The 18,228-nt window shown below is 33.0% G+C and overlaps 1 protein-coding gene across 1 annotated transcript; it reads left to right on the top strand.

Moving 5' to 3' along the window:
* The first annotated feature begins 12,678 nt into the window (after positions 1-12,678).
* Positions 12,679-14,914, top strand: LOC106426103 (putative F-box/LRR-repeat/kelch-repeat protein At1g11620). Its single transcript, XM_048764530.1, has 2 exons — positions 12,679-12,813; positions 13,593-14,914. Exon 2 carries the CDS (start codon positions 13,601-13,603, stop codon positions 14,756-14,758), a length of 1,158 nt encoding a protein of 385 aa, XP_048620487.1. The 5' UTR covers positions 12,679-12,813; positions 13,593-13,600; the 3' UTR covers positions 14,759-14,914.
* The last annotated feature ends 3,314 nt before the right edge of the window (positions 14,915-18,228 follow it).

Below are 18,228 nucleotides of genomic sequence, written 5' to 3'. Positions count from 1 at the left end.
AAGATGAGGATGTTTGCGTCATTTTACATTAATTAAAAACAGAAGGGAAAATAAAATAAAACGGCTCTAACCTGGATTCGAACTCGCAAGGTTAAGCTATTACAAGAGCACATACCAATAGACTACGCTTGATTCATGTGTTTATACTTCAAATAATAATATATATACTAAAATTCATAAAATTAATGAGAAGCAGAATTGAGACTGTCGAGAGATACCTGGTAATTGGTAACATCCATGGATTTTTGTGAACGGCCATGGATTGTTGTGAACGGCCGCATTAACACCTTCATCTTCTTCCTCTTAGATTTCTGTTTCACTCGACATTCACATCAATCCATGACTCCATTGTTTAACGACATTCTTCTTCGGAAGAGAGACGGAGGATTTAATTTCTTAACTCGGATCTTGGGTGGTTTATTTGATCCAGTTGTATTGGATTATTTAATCTGGTTTATATTCTCTTGGTTTAGTTAAACTATCCATTGGTTAAGTTTAGGGTTTAGGGAACACTAACCAACTTTAAACCGCTATTTGTCGGTATTAGTTCGCCCTTCAAAGTTTAGGAGGAAACGGGTTTCAAACTTTTATCGTGTGTAGAAATAGGTTTTTATACTTAAATGGTGTACAATGAAGACGGGCTTGAAAGATTGTGTACATTTGTTACTATATGATGGTTCTGGTGTGGAAATATGTCGTATCCCCTAATTTCTGTCAAAAACTCTGAAAATTGGTATAAAATCGTAACATTTTTACCAAAAAAAAAAAAAAAAGAAGAGCTGCCGTCGGGGGAGATTCAGTCTTCTTGAGACGAAGTGAGAGAGAGGCAGAGACATCGTGAAATTAGGTTTAGATTGTGAATTTTTTAATGCTATTAGTTATTTTAATTATAATAATATATTATATTATAATATTAAATATATCTAAATATATTATAATTATTTAATAATTGTAGTTAGGAATTTAAAATTAAAAATTTAAGGTCATTATTGCCATTTTAAACATAATTAGCCTAATAGTACATAAAATATACTCTTTCTGTTTCTGAATAAGTGTGTCACTTAAACACTTTTCACACAGACTAAGAAAGTAGCGGAAATATACTGTAAAACCTCTATAAATTAATAATGTTGTGATTTTAAAATTTAATTAATTTATAGAGATATTAACTAACAAAAGTTTCCTTTTTAGATATTTTTTTTTCTATTTATGAATATTTTTTTAATAAAATAAGAAAATATTTGATTTTACCGTATATACATTATTTAAATTTTAGAAAATTTACTTTATATCTTTATGTTTCATATAATTTTTATGTAGTTTTCGATATAGTTTTACTAAATATTATCAAATTCTATTGAAATGTTAAGAAAAATAGAGGTATTTTTATTGTGAATATAAAACCAACAATATAATGCTTAGTTTGTACTTATATAAAATACATATATATATATAGATTATTAATTTATGATTTTAGTGGGACTATATTTTACGTGGGAGATTTAAAAATATTATTATCTTATTATTTTATCGATTTGTGTTATATTTTACACCGGCCCAAATTGAAACCGGCAAAATTTATTAATTTATAGAAATTATTAATTTATCGAGTATTAATTTATAGAGGTTCTACTGTATGTAAGTTGTTATTAATTACATCTTTCTAACCAATAGTATTTGAGATAAATAAAATTATTTATAAAATCAATGCAGTTTGCAATTAATTTTCACCTGAAAGTAAGTATAATTGCATTGGAGTTGTAAAGTGACACTTTTTGTGTAACAAGAAAAAAAAGATAGAATGACACTTATTATGAAACAGAGGGAATATAAGATTAGTTTAATAATACATTGTTATCATTTTTTTGCCCAAAAAAACAATTTTTCCTAATATTTATCCAATTACTTTCGTGTGTTCCAGTTCTTTAGTTTATTTGTCGTTTCCAGTTACATATTGTCAGCAATTCTTTTAGCTACTTTTCGAGATTTACATTACCTCTAAACCAGTCGTCCATTCTGTGGTAACAAGACACAAGTATAATTCGTTGGAGAAAACGTAGACTCAACTAGTTTGTGTCTTTCGTATCCATTTGTAGTCGAAATATATCAAATCCAAAACCCACTCCGCATTCAATAAATGAGAGAGTTACGTAGAAGGACACAATCTCACTTGTGTTTATGCTGAGAGACACATTGTGTCTTTGGCACACTTTTTCTTGACAACTATTTTTTTGTAGACAAAAATGACTCTGTTTTTTGTGTAAGGAGAATCTCTTTCTTTTAAGGAGGCAACCGTAAGGTGAGTAAGTTGAAACTAAGTTTGTGTTTAGTTGTAATAAATGAAAAAAGTTAAAACGAAAAGGTAGGTGTATGGAAAAAAGTGAATCGTTTATGAGCATTGGATCTGTTTACATGCATAAGATCTATATGTGGATACCATACATGTGGACACCATATATGTGCCATATTGTGGACACCATATATGTGGACAAAGTAATTGGTGGACAAGAGAAGCGTCGGTAACATGATTTTGATCGAATGTTGTAAGGGGGACATTCCCTTCCTTGTATGTCTAAAAAGAAAATGAGAACTTCTCATATACTCGATTTAGGTATTTAGATAGCTGGTTTCGAATTGAATAAAGAGGAAAATAATTTGTGAACCGATGAATTGTGGATCTGATTCGTCATTTAGTACAACTCTATAAACTCATTTATCACTTTCATAAAACAATGATTGAGTTTTTTTTGTGGACACAATTCAGTGGACGAAACTTCTATAGACACAATTTATGTGAACATAGAAAGTGTGGATATAGAAAATGTGGATATGAGTTGATAAGAGAATTGTTGTTACGAGTTAAAGTACATAACTAAAAATCTTGGCACGAAATCAAGAGGATCAACGAGCAAATTAAAGAATGTTGGGCTCAAATTGCAAATATCCAAAAATGGAAGGACCATATGTGTAAAATAGAGTAAGTTGACGGGAAAACAGTCAATTCCTACATCAACACTATTATGCGGTTCCGATCCAGACATATACTTATCACCTGTGCTAAAACATATATTAATTCAACAATTATTTGAATTTCATACATCAACTGATAAAAATCGGTTTTTTCATGCATTGACTAACGTTGACTCGAAATCCGTCAAATGACTGTTTAATAGTGGTGACGTGGCATTGACGTGTTATATGAATCAGGTTACAGTACAAAACGACGTCGTCTCGTTAAGTATATAAAAAATTTAAAAAGGAAAAAAATTAGGTTGTTTACTAGAGTCGAAGCCGGGTGGGCTATGGATTGGATTTGTTCCAGGCGCCACTGTGCTATACAGATCAGTGTCCTTCCAATGGATGAATCAAAAGTCACCATGAAGGGTCATCTAGGCTCTCCCTTCACCCTCGTCGTCTTCATCAGATTATCTTAAAAGCCATTCGACTCATCAAACCGCCTCGACTCGTATGGCTGAGAATTTCGTCATCTTACATCGAGAACATGACCAGGAAGATGAAGGAGACTATTTACCAAAAGATGATGTAGTACAGTGGCGCTTGGAATAAATCCAACCCTTAGTTGTATTTAATAAACCTTTAGGCTTTATATTGCTGTAGTGGAGATTATATACAAAAAGATGATGTAGTACAGTGGCGCTAGGAATAAATTTGTTCCCTACCCCACCATGTTTCGATTCCAATCATCAACATGTATTTTTTTCCTTTTTAATTTTTATACTTAATAAAACGACGTCGTTTTGTATTTTAAGCAGATTCATATGACACGGCAATGCCACGTCACCACTAATAAACGGTCAATTGACGGATTTCGAGTCAACGTTAGTCAATGTATGAAAAATTGATTTTTATGAGTTGATATATGAAATTCAAATAATTTTTGAATTAATGTATGTTTTAGCACATGTGATCAATATATGTCCGGATCGGGACCACATAGTAGTATTGATGTAGGAATTGGTCGTTTTCCCGTAACTTGACCATTGGTGCTTTTATAGCTTTCTCTCTGCAACGGAAACAACAACGAAGACTCTGGATGGACGCCACACAACTTCCACTTGACCCTCAACTCTCATGTCCACTACGACCATGACCATAACAACCACATCCACACACAACTGGTTTTAAAATCATAATCTAACCTTCTATGTCGGTCGCTGTCTATAAAACCAAGCGGCAGAAAGAATACAGGCGGCGGTGGCGGAAGAGAACAAGATATAAAGAAAAAGAGACAGAGATTCAGGAGGGATAAAGAGACATAAAAACTGGTTTCAAAAGGGATAAGTGTTTGGTCTCGTTCGCGAGAGTTTAAATTGATTTAGGGATTTAGAAACTGGTTTCAATACGAAGAGGTAAGATTATTTGTTTAAAAGAAAAAATATATTATTTGTTTTAAAAAAGAAATATATTATTTGTTTTAAAAAGGAAAATCAGTTTTGGCTAGTTAGAAAATCTAAAAAAAAAAACACAATTCTTTAGTCAGGGGTCATGTTGGTAAATTCACTAAGATAAATGCTATAAGTTCAAAGTGTCTTTTTGTGTGTAACTAAGAACTTGGAAGAGTAAAATTTTCTAAATATTTTGAAATATACTTGACCAATTCTAACCGTACAATGTTTAGTTTACATTAGACTCTCCGGCGGCGACAGGAATGGCGACTGGATCAGCTTCTCCTTGAAGTTTCAGATCCCCTAGATCGATTCACTCTTTGGTGATTGATCCGACTGATAATACCAGATCGTCTGGTGGTGGACAATTCTGCATCGTTTGCACGGTTCTTCTTCTCCACGGGATCCATCAACTTCGTGTGTTACATGTGTCTCGGTGTACTTGATCCTTTCTTTTCTCTCCTGAACTGCTCCACGTTCAGAACCTCATCTCGTCAAGAGATCTTTGAGTCATCTCTCTGTTCCGTTTGATCCCCTGTATAGTTGTCCAATTTGATACTCGGTTTGATTGCTCTTATAGCATCATACAATGGATCGGTTTAAAGTGGTGATCTGGCGATTTCTACAAATGATGCTTTCAAATTAAAATCTCCATTGACGTTGAGTTCGTCCGTCTGCAGAGTTCTCGTAAGTCTGTTGGTATCATCTGCTTCGTTCTCACTTTCCGTTGTCTTCTGTTCTTGCAATCTTCCTCCTAGATCAAGTTCATACAACTTTGATCCCGTCCGGTTCGTTCAATCACTTTGGTTTGAACGGTTCAAGAAGGCGAGTGAAGATTTGAGAGGAGACAAGAAGATATGTGCCTCAACGATATAGCTTTCAAAACAAACATGATGGTGTTTTTGTTTGCCATTACCTGATCTTATAGCTCATTGGCTAGAGATTTTCTAATTTTCTGTGTAAGAGATTCTTCTTGTTGTTGATACTTCTTGGGTGACTCATCAGAATACAATATTAACTATAATTCAACGCCTAAATTATTAATCTGATAAACATAAGTAATAACCGTACCATTGTACGGTGATTTCCAATCATCCTCTCTTTGCTCGTATGGCAGACCCCATCTATGCTCTACCATGTGACGGTACAAACTGGTTACTAACGTAATGGGAAATATTTAGTTAGATCTCCGATTCTGACCAATTTTTATCTATGAAAACACATAGCTGGAACTGTCAAAGGGATTAATAATGACCTCACAAACTTCTAGAGGAGATGCATCAGAAACATCGTTCTATATTGATATTTTTGTCAGAGACGAAGAATAAGAAGCCAGTGCTACAAAACCTTCAAGCTGATTTTGACTATGATTAATTGTTTATTGTTGAGCCATTTGTCCAAAGCGGAGGCTTAGCTTTGTTCTTTATGGATGATTTCCAGATCAGTATTTTGTTTTCAAACAATCGCATGATCGATGTGGAGGCAGTCATAGATGGAATAAAAGTCTTCATGATGTGTGTTTATGGAGAGACCCGGTGTTAGAGCGAAGAGATCAAGTATGGGAACGTCTTACGCATTTTTCGACTACAACAAATGGACCTTGGTACATGATCGGTGATCTTAATGAAATAATATGGCACAATGAAAAGGAAGGAGGCAGATGACGCTCTCATAGCTCGTTTTCACAGATGTTAAGCGATTATGGCATGTTGGAGTTTCTATTTACTGGCAATATTCTATCATAGGTAGGAAAAAGAGGACGCACAACTGTCAAATGTCGACTAGACAAAGCTGTTGGAAATGAGGATTGGCATGAGAAATTTCCTCATTCCGCTATAAAGTAGTTGAGGTTATGGGGCTAGGATCATTGTTCGGTCCTACTATATTTTCTCACAAAACCAATTAAGGAACCAAGGCAAGTCATTATCGAGGGATGGAGTTCATCTAATCTCCCTCCGGTAGCAAATATTATGGATCACCCAGCTGCCGCAGAGCTTTAAGCTAATGGAGGAGGCAGAACAATTTGAATACAGAAAAACTGGTGGAGGATCTTAAAGAGAAGGTCGAGAGTCTATACTCTAATGATGTAGGACCGAGGAATTAGTAGAAGCATTAAAAGAACTATATGATTCTCTTAAGGCAGAGGATATGTTCTGGAGACAAAAGAGTCGGGTTCTATGGTTAAGGGAAGGTGACAGAGATTCAAAGTTTTTCCACGCTTTAACAAAGCAAAGGAGAGTGAGGAACCGAATCAAGAAGCTTCTCGATGCAACCGAGAATGTGGTTGAAGATTAGTAGCCACTGTTACTAGCTATTTTAGTCCAATTTTGAGTCATTTATTCCAGAAGATATAGAAGATGTGCTATCCAAGGTAACAACAACAATCACTGGAACAATAAATGATGATCTTACAGCTCCGGTCACTGAGTGGGAGGTGAAACTGGCACTTTTCGCTATGCATCCCAAAAATGTTCCAGGTCCAAATGGGATAACAATCCTATTTTATCAGAATTTATGGGACATCGTAAAGGAGGATTTAACTCGTATGGTTAATCAATTTATTTTTGAGGGTAAAATGGCGCATGGTCTAAATGATACCAATATCTATCTAATCCCTAAGATGACTAAGCCAACATAAATGTCTCAATTCCGACTGATTTGTTTGTGCAATGTTAGCTACAAGATAATATGTAAGGTCTTATGCCAGAGACTGAAGAAAGCTTTACCAGATCGTATATCAGAGACCCGATCAGTCTTTGTTTTTGGAAGACAGATTACAAAAAATATCATGATTGCACATGAAATGTTCCATGAACTACGATCAAAACCAAGTGGGCGAGCTAAAATGATGGCCATAAAAATGGATATGAGTAAAGCGTACGATAGGATGGAGTGGTCCGTCATCGAAGCAGTTATGAGGAAAATGGTTTTTCGGACGTATGGATTGGCTGGATTATGCGCTGCATTACCTCATTTAGTACAAGTTACTTATGAATGGCCAACCAAAGGGAAATATTGTCCCGGAAAGAGGTCTACGTCAAGGAGATCCTTTGTCTCCTTTCATATTTATTATATGCACGGAAACGCTTGTTAGTCTTCTTAATCATGCAAAGAATGAAGAAAAAATAACGGAATGTGTGTTACACGTGCTTGTCCCTCGGTATCTCACCTTCTCTTTGCTGATGATAGTCTTTTCTTCTTTAAGGTGGAGTCCTATGAATGTGAAGAAGTTATGAAAGTATTCAAGAAATATGGACAAGCATCAGGTCAATGTATCAACTTTGATAAATCTCCTCTACTCCTTGTTAAGAGTCACCGGAAATGTTAGACAACAAATTAAAGATACATTATGTATCCAGAATGAAGGAGGAATGATTTCCTACTTAGGAATTCTAGAAGATATTAGTGGATCCAAGTGTAAGTTATTTGCCTTCCCCAAGGACAGATTACTGAACAGAGTGAATGGACGGACATGTAGATGGATATCAAAAGGTGAAAAAAGGTCTTAATCAAATTTATTTTGTTAGCCCTTCCGACATATGTTATGTCCAGCTTCTTGCTTCTGTTGGAGACATGAGAAAATCTCGCAAGTGCCATTGCACAATTTTGGTGGCGCTCAAATCCGCCAAAAAAGAGATTCACTGGGTCAAATGGGAAAAGCTTTGCTTACCGAGAGAGGAAAACCGGGATTGGATTCTGTATAATCCTTGAGTTCAACTTGGCTTTACTGGCAAAACAACTATGGCGTTTGGTCCAATGCCCATATTCATTAGTAGCTCGAGTATTGTGGAGAAAATACTATCGAATGAGCTCGCCTTTGCGAATATGCTCAGTGAATAACCCATCCTATGTGTGAACTAGTATTTCAGCCGCACGAAAATTATTGCTACTAGAAATTAGACATAAAATTAATTCAGGATACGAAGTTAATGTGTTCGAGAATCCCTACAACACCAGCGAGGCCAGCTCGACCCAGTGTCCTAGTTATGCACCCGAGAATGAAAATCAGTGATCTTATTAATGGAGAATCAAAGGAGTGGGATGTTGGATTATTGGAAAATTATGTTGTCCACGATGACATACCTCTAATACGAAGTTTGGCCATAAGCCTAACTAATCGTAGGGATACCTTCTACTGGAATTATATAAAGAGTGGGCATTACACGGTTAAATTTTGATACTGGGTAGCACGTATTTAATTAGAAAATGATGAAGAGATAGAGATCCTAGAGCCCAATATAACCAAGCTTTAAGCCTTTTCTTTGAAAAATAAAGGCATCTCATAAAATATGTCATCTTATTTGGCAACTGATAACATGACATGTGGCGGTAACAAAGAATCTAATACGTCGCCATATGCGATGCAATAATTATTGCCCGAGATATAGAGAATCCGAAGAAACTGTTACTCATGCTATCTTTGGATGTCCACCAACGTTATAAGCAGGGGCGGACCCATGTGTGGTGAGGGTGTGGCACATGCCACATACTAAATAATATAAGTCTCTTGTGATGTAAACAAACATATATTATTGTGTAGCTCTTATGGTTCCGAAGTTTATGTTGTGCCCCACACTCATAGTTCGAGTCCACATAGTTATGTCATTTATTAAACTAGTTCTATTTAGTAGGAATGTTATGAATAAAAGGATAAATATTTTTGGAATAGAAAAAAATGGAATGATGAATAAAATAGAATTGAAACTGAAATTGTTAATAGAATTGTTGATTCCATTCCTTCCACGAGCGTTTATTTTGTGGACAAAATGAATGAATTTGATAAAGGATTTTCATTGGAATATATGGAATTGTTTTGGAATGGTATTCATTGTGACTGGTAAATATTTTTAGGGAATGTTATGGAATGATGTATTCCAAACAAATCTATTCCACAAAATTGCATTCTAGTTACAGCCTATGTTTTTTTTTTTGTTTTACAATTGTTTTATTTTTGTTCCTTACTGTAATATTATTTTTTCCAAAATAAAAAATATAATTTCTTCAAATTTCACTCTAAAAATTATTTTTATTAATTTTTTCAGTACTTAGATTAAAATAAGAAAAACTGAAATGAATAAATAAATATTTTGTAACAAAGATATTATGTTCTATATATAATTTTATAATATTGCTTAAAATGGAATTTTTAAAATTTATAAAAATTATTTATCTCTTTTTATATGATCTACTTACTGAAATTTATAAAATGTAAACTTTTAGTGACGAATGTAATTTTTTATAAAAAATATGTAATTTAATGTAATAAATTATATTTTAATATTTTAATAAATATGTATATATATATTGCACCACACGTTAAATTATTTTCTGAGTCCGCCCCTGGTTACATGCATGGTCTATATTAGCGAATTCATCTAGTCCTGACATTTTTTTGTTACCGAGCATTTATGCTAATTTGGACTATCTTTTCTAGAGAAAAAACAACATCGAGGAGCCAAAATGGGACAAATGTTCTTATCCCTGGATAATTTGATATATCTGAAAGGTTTGAAATGATAAACTATTCAAGGGGATAGATAGAGATCCTTTGGAACTAGTCTGATATGCAGAAAGCGAGTTCCAAGCGTGGTTCAATACAAATGAGATGATACCTTCATCGCCACCAAAAAATTCTACTGAGAAAACACAAGTCTTAAGCTTGGGTAATATTTATATGGTGGATGGTTCATGAACCTCTACAGCTCAGTACAATGAATGCTGATGGGTTTGGATGGACAACTTAGAAAAAAATTAACTTATGGGGATGAGGAACCTAAGACAGTGAGAATCTGTTTTGCATACAAAATCCGAAGCACTACGATGGGATATGGAAAACATGCTCCAACATTCAACATGTCAGAAATTTATGATGGATTGCAAATACATGATTGCAATGGTAAAGGACCCCCATGCATGGCCGAGCTTCACAACAAAATTGGAGGTGATAAAACTTTTCAGCTGTGTTATCCGCACTTCAAGATTTCTAAAATCCCAAGAGAGCTGTATCCAATTTCTGATTCTCTACCTAAGACTGTAAGGTCTTTTCATAGAGAACTTTGTTTTACCGGTTATTTTCTTCTGATCTGGTTACTCAAACCATCTCAAATTTGAGTAATAGAATAAAATTTTGTTCTCAAAAACTTTTCACCTGTGTTATCCACACTTCAAGATTTCTAAAATCTCAAGAGCGCCGTATCCAATTTCTGATTCTTTAGCTAAGACTGTAAGGTTTTTTCATAGAGAATTTTGTTTTACCGATTATTCTCTTCTGATCTGGTTACTCAAACGATCTCAAATTTGAGCAATAGAATAACCGTTTGTTGTCAACTACAAAATTTAAAATATATTTAACCTATACCGTTCCGTAGGTCAAATATATCAATCCGTAACCTACACCTATCATGAGGTAAAGTTGTATGATATGTGTGCCCGATTGTAACAATATATGTGTATTTGATTGTAAGAATGGTAAAGTTGGATTAGACATTTTTTTTAGCTAATTAGACTTGTATTATTGATATGATATAACAAAGGTCCTCAAGCAGGGAGAAATCGACAAATCTAGGATATACGATAACTCATTCTGTATCTAGATGAATTGGAATGTAAAAAAAAAAAACTATTAATGCAAACTTTTCATTACTGTTATACAAACTAATAAATATACATGAAACACACAAGACATCATGCTAGAAGTGTCCAATCCGGATATCAGTTCGTTTTTCGGTATTTCAGTTTATAAAAAATATCTACCATATTAAAACCATAGCTACTCTAGTATGGTTCGGTTTATATACCGTCGGTTTTTGGTTTATTCGGTTTTATACCAAAAAGTTATACATATTTTTATCTTTTATAATATTTTATGAATTTTACTTTATATGATTAGATATCGACTTTAGTATGACACAAAAATATTTTGTTTTTAAATACACTATTTTTATTCATTTTTTAATATTTAAAATAATTATTAAACATATTAAGTTAATAATAATAGTAGTTTTATAGGATAAAATAAGAAAAATTTGTAATATTAAATAACTAAATATTAGCACATATATTTGTCAACAAAAAATTTAAAATTATTTTTTAACTTGATAAAATGAAAATTTTACTTTTAACTTAAAATAAAATATTAATAAAATAAATTATGTATCTATTATTAATTATATTATATAATTTACATATACGTATACTAGTATATTTTAATTGATCGATTTATTTGGTTTGATCGGTTTATATACCAAATCATAACATATATTTCAGTTTTTTTAATTTAACATCGGTTCGGTTTTTAAATAGACTATTTTGGTTCATTTTTTAATATTTAAAATAATTAGTAAACATATTAAGTTAATAATAATTGTAGTTTTATAGGATAAAATAAGAAAAATAGAAATATTAAATAACTAAATAATAGCACATATATTTGTCAACAAAAAATTAAAAATTATTTTTTTGACTTAATAAAAATGAAAATTTTACTTTCAACTTAAAATAAAATATTAATAAAATAGATTATGTATATATTATTAATTATATTATACTACATTTGTTTCATATTATGTGTCAGTTTAGATTTGTGCACACAGATTAATAAAACATTTAATTTTGTATATTTCATATAAAAAAACATCATTACTCATACACCTAACCATATTTCAACTAATAGAAAAATAAACTGGAAAATAAAATTAATAAATTCTGCATTGAAATGCTAAAACGACACTTATTTTGCAACGAAAAAATTTCTCTACAACGACACTTAATATGAAACGGAAAGAGTATAATTTACATATACGTATACTACTATATTTTAATTGATTGATTTATTTGGTTTGATCGGTTTATATACCAAATCATACCATATATTTCAGCTTTTTTTTAAAATTTAACATCCGTTCAATGTATTACCATATCCAAACCACTTTCTCTATTTTAGTTCGGTTCGGTTTTAATTGGTTCGTTTTTACTGGATTGAATAAGTCGATCCTCCTTACAGTACATCGCAGTCTTGATACGCATCACGTGGTTTTTTGAAAAATTTGAGGTATTGGCCTCAGACCCCTTCTCACAATTAACCTTTCTTAGAATAAATGAAAATTCATATTTTCGCCACAACACTATTTACTTTACGTAACTAGCTGTCAGTTTGAAGTACGAAGTCCAAAATAGAGGTCACTATCTTACATATAGATATCTTGTAAAAAAATCTATTTTTTTATGGGCCGGAGGTGTTTAGGCCCAATTAGCATCTATTTTTCATATAAATTTTCTGAAAACCCAAATGTTCTGATCCTTAATGCTGAAAATATCGATAGAGAGAGAGAGAGAGAGATAGGGAGAGAGATAGGGAGAGAGAGGGAGGGGCATCTGATTTAAATTTGGGACTTGTTACATCGACGAGGTTGGTTCACAAAATCTAATCTGGTTTTTCAAGGAAATATGGGTTTCTTATGTTCATAGCTTGTGTTTTGTTTTGTTTTTGACTTTTTGGATCTGGATTTATTGGGTTTGCATCAACTTTTTCTTAAAAGACTGAATTGTACTTTGCCAAGTAGTTTGGTCTCGAACTATAGGTTTTGGATATTTGACAAACGAAACAAATATGTACGAATAAAAAAAATGAAACAATTTGAAAAGGAAAGATGTGATTTTAGTTTCATAAGAAAGTAAAGTTACCTGTAATTATATTATTATTTTTAAAAGAGAAAACTTTCAGAAGAAAGGAAGATAGGATTTCTAGATTTTTTTTTTTTTTGGAAATCTATGTATCAAAAAGGTAAAATCCAACTACAACCATTCATCACTCCCCTCTGAGTCTCTGACAGTGACGCACTTTGGCTAGAAATTGATATAGAAATAGATATTGTGCAGTTATTACTTTAATAACTTTCTGGTAAAAATATATATTTTGAATTTTACAAATTGTCAGTAATTATTTTTATCCAACTTTTAGTTGATTTGACAGTATTTCTTTTAGTTACTTTTTGGGATTTACATTATATTAATTTGTGGTAACAATAAGGATAGGAAAATATAGAAACTAGAAACTTTATTTATCCAAGTTTCCTATTATTTTAGTGTGTTCCATTTTTTTTTTCTTTTTACCGTCATCCATACTTATATATATGTATGTTAAGGTTATAAACCATGCGTGCATCTTAACTCTCTGGTGACAATCAGGTCACACGATGATGTCCTTAAAGCTACCATATGATTTGGAAGAGGAAATTCTATCAAGAGTTCCATGGAAATTTCTTGCAAAGTTGAGATGTGTATGTAAGCTTTGGAATAGTCTTATTTTGGAAGAGAGACTCAACAAGAAGAACTTGTCGTTTCACATGCACAGCTATAGCGGTGAGCATCGGTTTATACTCAAAGACAGTGGTCCTACGATTTCTGCCGTGGGCATTGAGGAGCAGAAAAACGTGGTCGATCCTCCGTCCTTGATCGTCCAAGACTTTACCCTTATAAAAGCTCAACCATGTAATCCAATTAGGGTGTACAAGACTGTTCATTGCGACGGTTTGTTGTTGTGTGTCATGGACAACCAGCTTTTGGTTAGGAACCCGTTACTGAAGGAAACAACCTGGATCAAATGCGGTAGTGATTTTCACGAACTAGATGATGCTTACAGCCTTGGATACCTCAGCCACTGTGATTACAGGATCTTAAGGTTTCGTTGTGCTAGTAATTCCAGAAATAGACCTTCAAGGGTCGAGGTCTGTGAAGTTGCATCCAAGACATGGAAGGTTATAGATAACATCAGTTTTGATTGGTTCCTTAGTGTGCCGTTGTCGATCCTCTCTCTGAGAGGAACTCCTTATTGTATAAGTCTTCGAGAAGATCATAGAGCTTTTGTACAAAGCTATGATTTTTACAAAGAAAGGTTTCAGCCCATAGATGACTTGCCATTCAGCTATGATGAGATGAATCCTATTGCACTAGAGATTTATAAAGGAGATAGGCTTTCGGTGTTGGAGCAATGTCACAAAATAAGGAAGATATGCATATGGGTGAAGCATTGGCTCATGCTTACTTCTTGGACCAAATTGGTGGTCGTGGACATACCAGAGTTTCCGCTTATATATCCACGTCTTACCCTCCTTTCTACAAATTATTATTTCGTCAAAAACAATAGGCTTGTTATAACTTGTAATGATACTGACATGAAGGGTCTATCTATTATCAGAGTCATCAACGACAAGGAATTCCAAGTAATTAAAGCTAATGAAGGGGAATGTCGTTTCTCTTTTTTATGCAGCTACGTTCCTAGCTTAGCTAGGGTTCCAGGGTTTTCGAAGCAAGACACAAGTCGGATTCGCTGGAGAAAACGTAGATTCAACTAGTTTGGGTATACATATATTTGTTGTTTCGTGTGATGACTCTTTTTGCTTGGGATATTGAACTATGCACCTATCCTTTCTTGTCATTTGAAAGTGTCAAAAACAAACCAAAAAGTGTCAATTTATTGTTACGTGGAATATGTGATTTTGTTAACTTTACCTAATCTATTTTTTTCCCTAGAAACAAAATATTGGCTTACTAACCTTGATGCTTACACAATCTATTTCTTAAAATTAAAATTATTCTTTTTCCTTCATATTTTTCAAGTGCGCTACTTAATTTATGCTTCTCATATTTTAGAAGTAACAAATAGTGAACGGTCTCACACTGGTTTGGGTGCTAATTTTGAAAACCTGTTACAAACTTATAATTTTCAGGTACATTTTGGGGTCGGGTTGGTTTGGGTATATTGGACCCTAAAAGAATATGAAGTATTCCAATTGGACTTGAAGACTCGAAAAATACCTGAAACCCCAAAAAAATATGATTTTTTGCAAAATTGACCTAGAACTCAAAGTCAAACATAAAACTAACCTCTTTTTTTTTTGGAAATTAGTTTTTTTCTATTCAACCCACGAGTTCATATAATTCACGAAAATGCCATCAATTTTTTTTTCTTTCGAAAATGACATTTTTACTCCAACCACCATGAACAACCAATTTGAAGCTATTAATGCTCCCAAAATCGATTTACCCTTCTTATTTCTCTATTCTTATGAACTAAACACAACATCTCTCCCACTTTCTCTCCACATTCAGCTAAAAAACCCAAGATTTTGATTCTACATTTTTTATGGTTCATAGAGTCATAGAAGCTAACGATTCTGGGTGGGTCACTTTCGTTTGAGATTCTGTGTGCTTGGAGAAGCCTTATGTGTGCTGAGGAAGTTATCTCACCAATTTAAAGTATGAAATCGAGTTTTTTTCAGATCTGTTCGTCTAGAACACTTACCTGGTAAAACCTCGTAAATCCGAGAATTTTATTCCTAGATTCTGGTCAAACCTCGTAAATCCTGGACGACTTACATGTAAGTCGTCGGACGGACGACTGAATTGTAAGTCGTCTATATATAATTAAATATTGAAGTTTTATTTTTCAATTGCAAAACTAATCTATGACGACTTAATTGTAAGTCGTCGAGTTTTAATAAGTTATTGATATTTCAATTTTTCACGAGACGACTGAAATGTAAGTCAAACTTCTGAAATAATTCAGTCAAATGCAATACTAACCTATGACGACTGAAATTTAAGCCGTCTAGCTTTTTGGAGTTTTTTTTAACCAAACAAAAGTAGAAGACTTATTTTTCAGTCGTCTTAGATAACAGATTTCATTGTTAATTGCAAAAATAACATCTGCGTTGACCCGACGACTTATATTTTAGTCGTCTGGAAGACATTGATTGAAGTAGTCCGCGTCGATCTTTAATAAACTTTCGTTTTCTTTGTTCTATGTTTGCTAATGTGTTTTATTTTGACTTTTTCAGATGATGCGTCAGTTACATGCAGTGTATGGAGAATGGTTATTGAAATATGGATGTTGGAATTTTGTGGTTGATCATTTCAAAGGAGCGAGAATGTTATTTTTGAGTGAAGGTTCGACACATGTTGATCTTGTTGCAATGGCTCAAGAAGATTATAACCTGGACATGAACACAGAGTCTGTAGAGTTAACTTACTCATTACAACAAAGTTTTTGTAAAATTTTAATTGCAAAAATGACCTAAATGGACGACTTCTCTGGAAGTCTACTTGACGACCTCCGTGGATGTCGTCTACGTCAATGTTTAATAAACTTGCATTTTCTCTAAAACTATAAAGACTTTTTAACATTTTCTTGTTAATTCATGTTTATTAATGAATATTTGGGCTACTGAATGAAATTTCTAACATAATTGGTGATATTTATGAGGTTACCAACATTCACGTTAATTAAAGTTTCTAACTGATCCGAGAAGACTTCCGTGGAAGTCTTCTACGCTAGTTATTAAGTCTTCTACGCTAGTTTTTGAATAACTTGTATTTTTAAGAGTGATAAGTAACTTCAAGATATTTAAAACTCATATTTTCAAAATATGTTTTCTCCCTTAGTTTTACTAAATTTGACTAAGTTTTTCAACACAAACTTATAAAAAATATGATATGCTTTGACTAGTTACTATTGTTTGTTTCCATCTCTTAAGTATTATTGTTATACACACTAATGATGATTATTGTTATGAGTTGGAAGAAGAGTTAAAATGCTTCTTAAAATGTAGTATCAATATGAAGCTACCAACATTCTTGTTTATTAAGATGAGAAAAAAGGCCACTGGAGTTTATTATTGCGTATGAGAGATCCAAAGATAAGAAAAAAGCTATTGAAGTCTATTATTTCATTGATTTGTAAATGTGTAAACGCATTATTAGCACATGTATTACATCTTGGGAAACATTATTACTGATTTACAAAAAAATTCACAACTAAAAGAGTAGACATGCAAATCACAAATCAGACCACAAACAAAACTATTATAGATCATTCCTCTACAAAGACAAGCTTGGCCTCCACTTGATATTGAAGAAGACTTGGTCATAAGACTTCCAGGAAGTCCAGACGACTGAAATGAAAGTCGTCTGGAAGACTTCCTGGAAGTCGTCTAGTGCATTATATTTTAGACGACTAACAGGTAAGTCATCCCAGAAGTCTTCCAGATCTGAAATATCTGCATATCAAATCCAGATCTGAAAAACCTGCATATCCAAAAACGTTCAAACGGCTTAAAAACAGAGAAAATGAGTGGAAGATTAGATAAATATACCTTTATTGAACACACAAAAATACATATCTAAAATTAAAAGATCTATTTTTAAATGAGTGGAAGATGAGTACCATCTGATTAAAAACTTGCAAAAAAGATAGATTAGTAAGAAAGACATGAGACAAGACTGAAAAATTCATATAAAGTTTGGTGTTTTCAAGTCAAAGAGATTAGAGTGGGTTTGTAGAGTTTTAATTTGGGAAAAAAGTAAGAACTTTATACAACAAGAAGTTACCAAATGAAGAAAAATCAGACATAAAAACTTACCAAAACGCTCAGATCTATTATGAAAGGGAGACTTCGTCAGAAGACTTCCAGGAAGTCCAGACGACTGAAATGGAAGTCGTCTAGTGCATTATATTTTAGACGACTAACAGGTAAGTCATCCCAGAAGTCTTCCAGATCTGAAAAACTTGTATATCAAATCCAGATCTGAAAAACCTGCATATCCAAAAACGTTCAAATAGCTTAAAAACTGAAAAAATGAGTGGAAAATTAGATAAATCTACCTTCATAAAACACACAAAAATACATATCTATAATTAATAGATCTACCTTTAAATGAGTGGAAGATGAGTACCATATAATTAAAAACCTGCAAAAAAGATAGATTAATAAGAAAGACATGAGACAAAACTGAAAAATTCATATAAAGTTTGGTGTTTTCAAGT

The sequence above is a fragment of the Brassica napus genome, chromosome C8 (genome assembly GCF_020379485.1).
Source record: "Brassica napus cultivar Da-Ae chromosome C8, Da-Ae, whole genome shotgun sequence".
Taxonomy (NCBI): domain Eukaryota; kingdom Viridiplantae; phylum Streptophyta; class Magnoliopsida; order Brassicales; family Brassicaceae; genus Brassica; species Brassica napus.
Note: the sequence above shows the minus strand (reverse complement) of the source record. Positions and strands in the feature narration are given on the sequence as shown.